The sequence below is a fragment of the Mesocricetus auratus genome, unplaced genomic scaffold, assembly GCF_017639785.1.
Source record: "Mesocricetus auratus isolate SY011 unplaced genomic scaffold, BCM_Maur_2.0 Super-Scaffold_100014, whole genome shotgun sequence".
Taxonomy (NCBI): domain Eukaryota; kingdom Metazoa; phylum Chordata; class Mammalia; order Rodentia; family Cricetidae; genus Mesocricetus; species Mesocricetus auratus.
In genome coordinates this window covers 39394599-39408325 of record NW_024429197.1, presented here as the reverse complement: position 1 = coordinate 39408325, position 13727 = coordinate 39394599, and the positions used below count along the sequence as shown (strand labels likewise).

The following is a 13727-nucleotide window of genomic DNA, read 5'->3' as shown; positions in this document are numbered from 1 at the left end:
CAAAAATAAATAAATAAACCTGCCTGGGAACATAGATCCATGGTAAGTACTTACCTAGCATGTATGAAGCCCAAGTTCTATCTCCAGCACTCTAAATTAACACACAAATGAGCTTTTATATTACTTGAAGAACTCACATGGCTTAGTGATTATTACCTGTATTTTAAAGGCAAGGATCGAATGATGTACAGGTCTGAGCCAGCCTGCCAAAAAGAACTCTGGAAGAGGGCCTTGGTTCCCTGTCTTCTACCTTAGAAGAAGCCACAGAAAGCAAATGGCTGTGTGTAGAGAGAGAGACGGTGTTGACCACAACCGGAGGAGAAGAGTTGGCGCCAAGGCGAACTCACCAATGTAGCGGGCAGTCTTCAGTGTGGCCTAGATCTGTTGTTATACCCTCTGTGTGAACCCCTGCTGAGGGCTTCTGCTGAGAGGATTGTCCGTCTTGAATCCTGGTCTCCTGTCTCATCACTCGCTACACTGTAGCTTTCTTGTCTGATGTCCCCTAAAATTCTTGTGGTTGTTTTGCGGTGTTTGTTTTGTTTTGAAGTTTTAAGGATTGTAGAGGTAAGATAGATTTTCACTGGTGTTTGCTGTAGAGTTCCTTGGACTTGGTGGATAATCACAAATCCTTTGGTCTGCAAATCGCCCTGGCTTCTCTTCCAGGTAGACAACACAGGTCTTACCCAGTGAGGAGCCATGAGTCTCAACCACCACCCCCCTTCCTCCCAGCTGCACCAGCTTCCAATCCCGGCGATCTCTTAATTGACATGTCAGTTGGTGTGAATCTTGTGGCTAATGCACCCACGCCTTTGTAGCAAATGGAGCAGAAATAATCTGCACTTAGAAAACAAAAAACTGTGGAGCATGTGCCCAGATTTCCAGCTCGCTTCCTCTTCCTTCGCAGGGCTACATCATCTTCCAGCCCACCGCCAGCTGCAAAAATAAAAGTTCTTTCCCGTATTTAAGGATGATTTTGCGCTTCAGGATGATTTTCTGGGGGGGTGTAGGAAACTTGACCAACGTGACCAACAGATGTTTTAAGAAATGTTTTGAAAGCTGAATTAAAAAAAAAAATATCTGTTAAGTGCAGGCTTCACTATATGGTGCCCAACTGCGCCCCCTTGTGACCATTCAGGGCATTGCATAACCAGAATGGCTGGCGTGCCTAGGTGCTAAGAATCACTGTGCTTTGTTTTTAGAGATGAGTATGAAGAAGACGGATTCTGTCAGCCATACAGAGGCATTGCATGTGCACGATTTATTGGCAACCGCACTGTGTATATGGAGTCTTTGCATATGCAGGGAGAAATAGAAAATCAGATCACAGGTAGGTAACATCAAAGAAATGATACTTACATAACTATTTTTCTCGGCAGAAGTTTTTCTGGGCTTCATTCCTGACAGAGGATTAGGCTAAGCATGGGTGTTGGGAGTGGGACCATAAAGCGCCATTAGATGTGATCTCTGTGCTCTGGAATTTACATTAAAATAATTTATTAGAGGTTAGTCTTGGAGGAAAAGGAAGCTTCGAGAAGTCTCACATTCATGCAAACACTCAATAAATATTACTGAGTGCTTTCAGTGTGCTGGGACCAGACGGGACACTGGGGAAATGCGAGCATGAATGGGCCAGGTATGGTTCTGTCTTCACGGAGCCTGCGTGTGGAAGCAGTGTGGTGTAGACTAAGAAGGAACGAGATTGGACTAGAACATTCATCCCAGAGCTGCTGTTACGGAGACTTCAGGAACTGCTGCTCTCCATGAAGCACTTGCTAATACATGGGGGAGGGAGGGAGGGAGGGAGGGAGGGAGGGAGGGAGGAGGGAGGAGGGTGGGAGGTTTGGGCCACCAGGCACCACTTTGCACCTAGCTATGGTGTTCACGGCCATCTCGTGTCTCTTTTGGGTGAGAGGCAGTGACCGTGTCCTTTGTGGTGTGTTAAAATGACCTCCATGAAGTTCTCACAAAAGCTGCGTAATTTAACAAATGCAGGCATGGGTACCCAGTTATAGCCGAGTTTCAGATGAATGGCAAATTGATTTTAGTATAGCTGTGTCCTACAAGCTCACCTGAAGGGCCTGTGTAATTGTTATCTTAAACATGAGGATAAAAAGACATGGATAAGCCCATGACACAGGACAGAGAAAGGGCCAGAAACTCTGAGCAACTTGGCAGAGCTGAGAAGTAGCTGAGGGGAACGGTTGAACCAGGGACAAGAACAGAAAGGTAAAGTTGCCTCTTGTTGAAGCCCTCAGGGTTTTGAGGACAAGAACAGACATAGGCCCAACAGGGAGGAGACACTAAACTTGGTATTCCCACCCAGAACCAGAGCATTTGGACACACTTTAAAATAAGAATACATGTTAAATAAATGCCCTTCTGCTATAAATATTTGGTAATCAGTGTATAATTGCCCTCTTTTGGATATGTTCAGTGAGTACTGGCCTGCTGGAAAGTATTATAGTTTCATTTTGCCTTTGAAAAATAAAAAGATCATTTCTTTTTGTTTGACCAAACGTTTCCCAGACTCGTTTGGCCTCTGTAACCCTTGCTTCTCAGAAGCCATTTATATGCTATGAGCTTAATGTCCCCTGGAATGAACTTTGGGAAAGACTGGGAAGAGCCTCATGAGCGGTCTTCAGGGCTGGTACCCTTTTGGCACAGATGACCTGTATGTGAGGTTAGGCTAACAGACCCCTGAGGTCCTGTGATGCATTCTGGGACAATTGAATTGTGGTCTTCCGGTGCATTGCCTCATTTTCCGAGGATGGAATAGAAAGTATTCAAGCCACAATGAAATGAGGCAAGGGATCCATCCAAAGCCACCCGGCCGGTCCTGCCATCTGGCAGCAAGCCTTCTGCTCTGCTCAAGCCCTGCCTGAGACAAGCTCTGGGCTGGGGCTCTCAGATGTCTTAGAACCTCACAAAATTAATAAAAAAGATGGGGTGAAACACAAAGTCCTATTGCTTTGTGGGGGCGGGGAGAAAAGGAAAATACATTGTACTTTAACCCAATTAATTCTTTTTATTAGGAAATGGTACATATGTAATTTAATCCTGTTTTTCTAACTTTGTAGTCAAAATGATTTTTTTCAAGCCAGTGAAAGTGAGCTGCTTAGACATCTGAAACGAATCTCCTAGCCTTGGCCTTGTGGGCTTCAGCCCAGCGGATTCCCTGCAGTGTGTTTCTTCCTGGTATCTGTTGACGGGATCACAGCAGAGATAAACCCTGGCCCCTGGGAGTTAATGGCTCTGTTTGCTTTTCAGCTGCCTTCACCATGATTGGCACCTCCAGCCATTTATCTGATAAGTGTTCTCAGTTCGCCATCCCTTCCCTGTGCCACTACGCCTTCCCATACTGTGACGAAACCTCATCTGTCCCAAAGCCCCGTGACTTGTGTCGTGATGAATGTGAAGTCCTGGAAAATGTCCTGTGTCAGACAGAGTACATTTTTGCCAGATCAAATCCCATGATTTTGATGAGGCTGAAGTTGCCAAACTGTGAGGATCTTCCCCAGCCGGAGAGCCCGGAAGCTGCAAACTGCATTCGGATAGGCATCCCCATGGCAGATCCTATAAACAAAAGTAAGTGGTGGCCCTGATGCTGACACATAGTAACTCTTCATACTGGGACTGTGCCCGCTGATCACTAACCTTCTGGTGAACTGAATACCATGCCCTGAGCATTCTGTGGTAGGTTAGATAGAACTGTCTTGGAGAAGGTTCATGAAGACGACTGAAAAATACAGGATCTGGTTTCTCCATAACTTAAACACAGAATTACCATATGACCCAGCAATTCCACTCCTCCTAAGTACATAATTGAAAGAATTAGAAACAGGTCTTCAAACAGAAACTCGCATAAGTGTGTTCACAGTACAGGCTGGAGAGATTATCAGTAGTTAAGAGCACTTGCTGCTCTTGCAGAAGACCTGGGTTCAGTTCCCAGCGCCCACGTGGTAGCTCACAACCATCCGTAACTCCAGTTCCAGGATCCAGTGTCCTCTTCTGGCTCCATTGGCACTGGGCGTGAATGTGGTACACACATATGCATGCAGGCAAAACACACATGCACATTAAATAAAAATAAATTATTTTTAAAAGAATGTTCATGGTAGAATCACTCACAAACGAGGCTGAGGGTGTAGGTCAGTTGGTAGAGTGCTTGGTGAGCGTTCACAAAGCCCAGGATTCCCAGCATCACATAAACTGAGTGACAGATGCCTGTAATCCCAGTACTCAAGAGATGGGGCCATGAGGATCAAAAGTTCAAAGCCATCCTTCCCTACACTGAGTTTGTGAGTTCAGGTCCAGCCTGTGATACTAGAGATGCTGCCTAGATTTTATTATAAAACGAATGGTGGTATATGCACACATTGAAATATCATCCACCAAAAGGAGTGAAATATAACTGGGTGAAACCTGAACATATAGCACTAAACATAAGAAACCAGTAAATGATCCCAGTTATAGGAAATGTCCAAAATGGTCAGATTCACTAAGACCTGAAGTGGATTCGAGGTTCTGAGGCTCCAGTGGTGGGAGGGACTGCCTGGTGGGTATGGGGTTCTTTTAGGGGACGACAGGCATGTTGTGAAAGGAAAGCTGTACAGTTGGGAATGTTTACCTACATGCCGAGCACACTGTACCACACTTGATAAGTACATGTGAAGGTTCATTCCCTACCCCTCTCTCACTGCTCCGGACAGTAGGCTGTCCCTTTGCCCATTTCCTTTTCATCTAGAATTCATTTTCTTCGGTAGTTAATGCCATGTTTGTGGTTATTTGGGAGGGCAGATGGCCTGAAGGCCCATATACAAGAGCCTGCATTCCCGCAGGCAGCCCATTCCATCAGCGCAAACAGCCCCAAATGTATTGGAAACACAGACTGCACCGACTCTGGTCCGATTCTGTGCGTTCCCCCTGGATCTTCCATCACACAGGGTCTAAGACTGCCGGTGGAAATGGAAGAAAATGGCTACCTTAGACCTTCCATGAGCTCCTTACTTGTGAACCATAAGAAATCCCTGCTGTGCCCAGGTCCCTCCCACTGCCATTTCTTCAGTATCCCCACTAAAAACATCTCAGAGGCTCATTTTATTCCCGAACCATAAGCTTTAAATCCTCCTAGGATTGTGAGTACAAGGCAAGCCTGAGTCCAGGCCCAAGTGCAAGCCCAGCAAACAGGGAGAACGGCCCACCCCTCCCAGACTGCAGGGAGACCTGGGGGCAGCATGGTCCTTAGGCTGTCCTTCCCCTCACCCAAACTGCTGCCATCTGTTTCTTACTAGCACTCCGGGCTTTTCTTTCATGTTTTTCAGATCACAAGTGCTACAATAGCACAGGTGTGGACTACCGGGGAACCGTCAGCGTGACCAAGTCAGGACGCCAGTGCCAGCCGTGGAACTCTCAGTACCCACACACACACAGCTTCACGGCGCTGCGCTTTCCCGAGCTCAATGGAGGCCACTCCTACTGCCGCAACCCTGGCAACCAGAAGGAAGCTCCCTGGTGCTTTACCTTGGATGAAAACTTCAAGTCTGACCTATGTGACATCCCAGCATGCGGTGAGTAAAAGTCATTGGTTCTAATGTATTCAGCCACCTTTCAAATATCCCAGTCCCCATGCAGAAGAAGGCCTAGGAGAGTGACTGTGATTGGTTGTGCTCTCTTGATCACAAAGCATCTCCGTCATACAGAAGTCTGGCTGTCTCTACAGGCTTCTCTCAAGGAGTACATGTAATCACTGCTCTGTGGTGACCACTTTCCAGAGGCACAGGTCAGATAGCCAATAACAGTCATTCCTGTAGAAAAGAGTGTTTTCCCAGGACGTCCACGGACACAGGAACCTTCTTGGCTCACAGATGCATTGGAAGCAGCAAGAAAACTGTTCTGTCTCACCTAAATCACCCACGAAGCGGAATGAATCTGCAGTCATTGCTCAGTGGCCCTTTATCTTGGCCACTAATGGTACAGAAGGGTATGGATGTCTGGAGGAAAAACGGAATCAGTTCGTTCACTTACAGAGTGGGGCTCTTCTGAAGCTGATTCAACATCATGGTCCTACTATCCATGCCCCGGTGGACTGGGTTTCCCAGTGAGCGTGTGAGCTAGGATGTCATTGCCGAGAAAGCCACAGCCACAAGAGCAGGACCACACAAAATGAGGAGCCACAGAAAACAGATATCATAGTCAGTGATAAGGAGCCGGGTGTCGGAACGGATGACAGCCCAAGTTATTCACAGGCATTAGTTATAAACCCACTACACGATTGTTAGAGAAGGAGGAGAGGCAGGGCCCTGAAAGTGGCCTGCACATCCCAAAGGATCAAGGAGTGGGTCCCATAGCTAGGAGGAGGAATAGATGAGATCCCAAGGGTAACAGGCCCAGGAGGACGGTGAGCTGGCGGCTTCATGGGACAGAAACCTGATGCTGAGTGCCTGGGCACACATTAGAGTGTTCTGAGCAGAAGGCTACCATCGCAACATGTTGAAACAGCAACCTCATCAGGAAGAGAGGTGGAGTAGGCAGTGGCCTGTGGGCAGGTTCAGCGTGTCACTGGTGGGTCAGATGTGGGATACAAGAGAAAACTCCAGGGTGACTCCAGAGATTTTGGCTGTGGTAGCTCTTTGCATAGAGGAAGAAATTCACAGAAAAAAAGAATTTTGGTGGGAACTGGACCAAATACTACTACTAAGAAATACATTATTTGTTCTATCTGGATGAACAATGCCTTATCCGTTAGGTGAATTCTTCTCTGTTTTTAAGGTGGGGGCTTGCTATGTAGTCCAGGTTGGCTGTGAAATCATGAAACCCCCTACCCCATCTTCTGAGAGCTGAGAGTTTCTAAGCATGCGCAGCCAACCTGACTTGCTCTAATTGATGTCTGGTCTTGAGTTTTGGCTAATGCTGTTCAGAAGTAGGAAAGTCACTTGCTCCCAAACTGTAACATTTGTTTATGATCTGATTCAAGGACTCAAGTGCCATTATGATATCTCAGATTGTAGAGCACCTGCTGCATGCTCTCAGGATACTTGCCGCTCAAGGACTGCATCCCCATTTAAAGCCCATAGTGGTTTTGGTATGTGCCAATGAGGTTCAGAAGGGTCAGAGGACTTACCTACATCACACAGCCAGACATTGTTAGGACTGGACCTGAATTCCTCATATCCGGCTTGCAGCTCTGACTAAATTCTAAAGTTGAGCTCTTCTGACAGACATTCCTCTGTCACTAATCTAAACGTCTAATGACAAATACAATAAAAAAATTGCAAGAACCACAGTAGGCTCACTCTCTGGGCTCCACTATGCTGGTTCTAGACTTTGCTGACTGCGGTATTAGTCAGTGATGCTGGAAGGGCACTGCGTATTTCTTTCTTGATATCAGCTTGCAGACAGCTTAGTCACAATTCTTGGGACTGGTTAATTCTTGTCGTATGAACAGTAAATTTAGATGAACATTGACTGTAGATGTGAGACAGTTTTTGCCACTTAGAAGTTTTTTTTTTGCTTCAAGTATTATTTTTTTCATCTTGAGAGAACACAGTACCTCTTGAACTCTTCAAGCCAAGCCACATATGCGCCCATTTAAGAAACGGAATCCTTGACACGTGACCAATAGAAAGCTGCTGAGAGGTAGTGGCTCCCTAGTGTGGAAGTCAGAAGCAGCCAGCAACTGTCAAGGCTTCTCATAAGCACTTGAGCAGCCCACCTCTTAACAGAGTGTTCAGATGGAACCCTCCTTTGTAACTGCTACAGTGCGCCCAAAATGCCTTTGTTTCATTCTCACAAAAAAAAACAATAAATAAATAAAAGATAAAGGAGAAGGCTCCAACACTAGTCCTTCCTGCTCTGTCCCCTTTCCTTCTCCAGGGCTCAGCATCGAACCCAGGGCCTCAGACATGCTAGGCAAGCACTCTGCAGCCGATGCACCCTATGACACTCAGTTCCATTTTACCCTCTGAGGGAGCAAGTCTCAGAACAGTGGAGGACCCATACCAGTTCACCAGATTGTTAACAGGAACCAAGTCTCCCTCATCTAGGACCATTGCTCTTTGTTCTACACCAGTTCTCAACCAGGGGCAAGTTCGCCACCCAGAGAACAATGGGTAAAGTCTGCAGGCATTTTGGTTATCATTATGGTCATAGGTGTAGGATGGTACTTGCATATATTGGGTAGATTCCAGAGGTGCTTTTAGATGCCCTAAGGTACCCAAGATATTTACATAAAGAATGGTGTTAACCATGCCAGTGCCAGAATAAGGAACCTTTCTCTATACTATATAATTGTAGGCTATAGAATAACAATATTAAATAGTAATACCTTAGCCATCTATTGTAGTTAGAGTAAGCCAAAAACCATAAGAGGTTTTATACATCATTTCATGAATAAGTAATTCTATAATCTCTGAGTAGGGAGGCTTTGTTTTTTTAAATCCTATATTCACTTTTATTTCATTTTAATTGTCATATGAAACATGAAAAATGTAACTATAGGGTATTAACTATATTGTTTTTTATACATAAGAAAACTGAGATTCCGAGATGTCAAATACCTTGTCCAAGGTCACGTATCTCAAAAAAAAGAAGACCCATGTATTAACCTACAGTCAGCCTTCTCAGCTCTGTGGTCTATATATGTGCCTATATGTGGAGATGATAGATAGATAGATAGATAGATGACAGACAGACAGACAGACAAACTATCTCAGAAGGTAAATGTTCTTGCCACCAGGTTGCTGGGAGTCACATGGTGGAAGGACTGCTGTAAGTTGTGCTCTAACCTCCTCATACATGTACATACATGATATGTGTGTACATACATGCTTACAAATAAGTATAAAACATACTGTAATAACTTCATCCTGCAATGAGCTGTATTGTATGGGACAGATTGGAAATGAGTCATATTCCTTCTCCATCTCAAGCAGGATAGAATTTCAAGGGCATGTTCTTGCATTCTCTAGTTTGGTCAAAGCTAAGGAAATTTCAAAATTATCATGGGATTTCTCATTTTTCAACCAACAATTTTTGTTTTAGTTTTGACTAAGTAAGGCTAGAAGAAACAGGGTAAGTTTTAAGTCGAAAATACTGGCATTTGTTGTACTTTCTAAAATACCAACCCTCCAAGTTTGCTGATGACTGTTTTCTCTGTGAATTTTCACCCTAAAATAGGATATGAAATTAAGTTCCGCATAATGCAGCTGCTTGGGATTTTGTGATTTGTCTGGGCAGGACTAGGTGCATATGCCTAGAGAATTCTTAGAGGAAGCTTTTGTTCTTTTTTTGTGTGAGGACAAAAAATAATATGAACAAGGCCTCAGCTCTCATTCTCCCCGTTTGTATTTCATGTCCCAGGCAGTTCTGACGTTAGAAAGACTGTCACTCACTGAAACCAGCCTGCTTTGAGCTTTCTATGCTTCAGACTGTGAATGAGCTAGATAGGCCACACCCTACAGAAACATACAATCTAGTCTGGGAATCAAATCAGAAGGGCAGAACCACATGAAGCCCTACTAGCTGGTTCCCATCACATCACCACATCTGTCATCTTGGCAAGCTAATGGTATGTGTTTGGCACCATCATGATGGCTGCTACCAGTTGAATCTATTGCTAGATTCTTGTACCAACAAGACTCGGTTGATGCTCAATAAAATATGTTGCACTGATTAATTTTATTCCCTCTGTAACCACAAGATAAGGGACCATCTCCATTTTAATGATGGAAGCAAATGAGGTATTTGTTTCCCTGCTGCAAAGACAAAAGCAGGTCATTGGACCCCTCCTGCCCTTCCACCAGGCCAAACCTGTTTCAAGAACAAACTCAGGTTTATTTTGGAGGAATGATCATTCTCTTACCATTTCCCTTTGCTCTTTCATCATCCTGATCTCTGTGTTTTGGGATACTGTCCATTGATCTCCTTATTCAAACTCCAAGGATGTGGGAAGGAGCCTGTAGATGTAAAGTGCCCTTACATGGACCTTTGCTCTTTCCCACCGAGACCCATGTCTGTTCCCCTGATGTGTCCAGCTGTCAAAACTGACTGTCCTCTATAGATCCTGTTTCTCATCTCTAGTCCCTGGCCACCTTTTGCATCACTAACTTTGGGTGAGATGGACACTTGTCAGAAACTAAACTGAAAAAAACATTTTGTCAGTGTTCTCTCTAACTAGCACCTGGACACATCTGGTTTCACAGTGTCACTGTTGTCCTTGAGACTGCTTTTCTGCTCAACTCTGGGGTAGAGCTGAGGGGGCCTCAGCCTCTGAGAGCTCCCTCTCGGAAAGGTCTAGCCTCTCCCTTTCACTGTATGCTGCCTGACTTCTTTGGCAGTTCTCCACTGGTTGGGTCCCTCTATTGACTCAGGCTGGTAGGAGCTTGCTGTTTGGGGTAGTAGTGCATGGGGAAGCAGAACCGTACTTGTGTTACTATTTTCATGTTCATACCTCGACCCTTCATTTTACTGCATCAAACCTGCGGGGTGTTATGTATCTCTCCTTATGGATAAAGGTCTCTCCTCTACCAAACAACCTCAGCTCCTGAGTGGCAATACAGCTTTCACCAGTGCTCACTGTGTGAAAAGTAGTGAGTCATGTGGCTCCATTTAGAGTGGTTATAGCTGTCCCGTGGCTTTTGTTTTTCCTCTTAGCACCTTGGCTTGCAACAATTTGCCAAAGAACACATTGTTGGGTTCTGTACCTGAATAGTATTGACTTGTCCCATCACTTCCCAAACACTCTCTTGGGTTCTGCTTTGTCACAGACCATTTTCTGCAGTATGGTAGTTTACCACTCTGGGCAGGGCAGATGTTTTCCAGATTGCGAACACTGCAGTTTTTAACTCACTCTGTCATCAGCCTTCTCCCGTATTTCATAGAAGACCTGTTGCGAGGCAATTTGTCATTCAGCCATTTCTTTAAACCAAAATTGAATATTACAGCGAGCCGAATGGTGGTGAGGGGTGGAGATGAACCTTTTGTAGTCTGCAGAATTCTAGGAGGGCTGTTTTTGTGCTACAGATTTCTAAAATGTACTTTAGTTTCTAGTTTTCATGTATTTTCAACAAAGACATTAATGTTAGTGAACCAAAGAATGTTACTCAGCCATGTTATATTTTTAGTCACAAAACAATGCACTTTCAAGGTAGTTTTTGTTGTTGGTAGTGGTGATGGTGGTTTAGTTTAAGATTAGTTTTTTTGTTGTTTTTGCTTTTTGTTTTAAATATGGAACCATGTATGAATTTGCATGTCATCCTTATACAGGGCCGATGCTAATCTCCTTTGTATCATCCCGATTTTAGTATATGGGTTGCTGAAGTAGGCACTACTTTTATTGTTTAATTATGAGTAAATCTGTGCATGTATATGGGTCTGCAGATGTAATGTGTGAGTGCAAGTGTCCATGGAGTCTAGGGAGGGCATCAGATTCTCTGAAACTAGAGTTAAAGATGGTTGTGAGCCATCCCACAGAGGTGCTTGGAACTGAACTAAGGTTCTCTGCAAGATCAGTATATGCTCTTAACCACTGAGCTATCTCTCCAGCCCTGTTGATTTTTAGCCATGACCATGAAATGCTACGTTGTTGACCCACTGTGCAGCTGATGTTGAAGTAAACTTTGGAAAATCCATCACTCCTCACAACCATGCCAATAGGAACTGCTCATTGCCTCTCTTTGATGACAGAATTCTGATATCCCACAATGGATGGTTGCTATTGACTTGGTAGCAGTCATTCATGCTTCTGGCAGGAAGCAAATAGCACAATCAGAATAGGAGAGTTTGGATAATTGTTTAAATGGGTGTGTTATCAAGGACATGGAGCCAGGGAAGGAAGAAACTGGTTCCCCATGCTTTCCCTGAATCCACCCATCGCTGTTGCCTCCAACCCACTGTGGAAGCCAGAGATCAGGGCCTCCATTGATAGTGCCCATAGAAGTCAGCCTTGGAATGAAACTGGATAAAAAAAAGACTAGGAGTAGATCTGGCTGTCTGAGGACACTTAGGATGGAGTTAAGAGTTTTGCAGGGCTCTAAATAAACTATGTTGACCCAAATTCATAAAACCAGAGAACCTTGGGAGGGCCCATGAGACTCACCAGCTTCGTGTAAACACTGCAGGTGCCTTCAGGAATGCAGCACTTGTTCTGCTCTGAAGTGGAGTGGTTCCCAGCACTCCTGGGTCTGCTTCTGTAACACAGAAACCAAAACTGAAGAGCTAAGGGTACAGTACAAAGTTGGAGTCCTTGGCAAGCATACGCAGACCCTGGTCCCACCCCTAGTACTATAGATTTGAAATGTCTAACTCATCCTAACTTGGCTTTCTCTTGGCTCCTCCGTTTCTTTACCTATCCTCTGCCTCTGCATGGTTCTTGCTTTTTCAAATGAGAAGACACCTCTCTAGAGTAGGATACATCATTTAGTGTTTTGTAACCAGGGCAGGCAGAAGTAGTCTATGGTATACTTGGCTATTTCCCAGGACTGGCAATGGAAACTGCTGTGTGGCTGACCCGAAGGCCATGTATGATGTCCTTAGGGCATTTTCATCATGCTTTGTGTGCTCCACTTGAACCTTGAACTTGCCAATGAAATATATTACTGTTCTTCAAAGGGAAGGAAGGGAGTTACAGCACTACCTGTTTAAACTTTGTAAATCATGAGTTTTATGAGGAAGGTCTTTCTTTAGCTAGAGTGCAAATTCTAGCGTTGATCTACAAATTTTAGCTGTTGATGTGTCCTAGGATTGGCCCTCTTCAAGAAGGATATGGATATCATTGTCACTGACCAAGCGAAACAGGCAGTTCCCCTGAAATGTAGCCCTCTACATCTTCATTTTGATTTGCTGTTTAACAGTATTAGACAAAGTCATATGGCAAATTATAAATCCACTCAATGCTGCTACCACCCCACCCTCTGTATCACCCATAAGGATGTCATGCACCAAACAAGACACTTGGTCAAATGTTTTGCCCAAGTTTGAATGTATTGAATGTACCACTCTCAAATAGGTCTACTAAAAGTAAATGCTATTTTAACTTTTAAAACCTAGTAAATGTTTCCACTTAAAGATTAGCCCAGGAAGACAATGAGCAAAGGAGCCAAATGCACCATCCTCCAAAGATCTACTAATGGCTAGCAAACATATGACAAGACACTGTGTCCCTTCTCATTAAAGAATACAAATCAAAATGTCATTGAGTCACTACTTGATGACTATTAAAATGGTCACTATTCTCCTCTTTCCCGCAAATCAATAACAAGCATGACTGAAAAATGTGGGAAAATTGGAGTTTCTGGACAGCATTGATGAAAATGTCAAATGGACAGCTACTGCCTAAAAAAATTCTCCCAAAAAAGTAAAAGTAGAACCCACACATAATCCACCAGTCTCACTTTTAGGTTTTTATCTAAAAGAATTGAAGGCAGAATCTCGAAGAGATATTTAAACGTTCATGTTCACTACAGCAACCCAAACAGCTGTGAATGAATGGTGTTTGACTGGTTTTATGTCAACTTGGGAGGAGGAAATCTCAACTGAGAATACAGATAGGCCTGTAGAGTGTTCTCTTGACTGATGGTTAATGATTGATGTGGAAGAGACCAGGTAACTCTGGGTGGCACCACACCTAGGCTAGTGGTTCAAGATGCTGTAAGAAAGCAGTCTGAGCAAATCATGCACAAGGCAGTAAGCAGAATTCTCCCATGGTCTCTGCGTCAGTTCCTGCCTTGACT

General features: G+C 44.3%; 1 protein-coding gene and 1 non-coding gene across 2 annotated transcripts in view; one reads left to right on the top strand and one right to left on the bottom strand.

Annotated features, from left to right (window-relative positions):
• Positions 1-13727, top strand: part of Ror1 (receptor tyrosine kinase like orphan receptor 1) — a 168447-nt gene that overhangs the window by 133506 nt on the left and 21214 nt on the right. The window contains exons 5-7 of the mRNA XM_040757456.1: positions 1200-1327; positions 3268-3585; positions 5322-5567. Of these exons, the coding sequence (XP_040613390.1) occupies positions 1200-1327; positions 3268-3585; positions 5322-5567 (692 nt within the window). The remainder of the gene's footprint in view (positions 1-1199; positions 1328-3267; positions 3586-5321; positions 5568-13727) is intronic.
• Positions 11218-11324, bottom strand: LOC121144235. Its single transcript, XR_005881552.1, has one exon. It is a non-coding gene; the product is annotated as a U6 spliceosomal RNA (small nuclear RNA).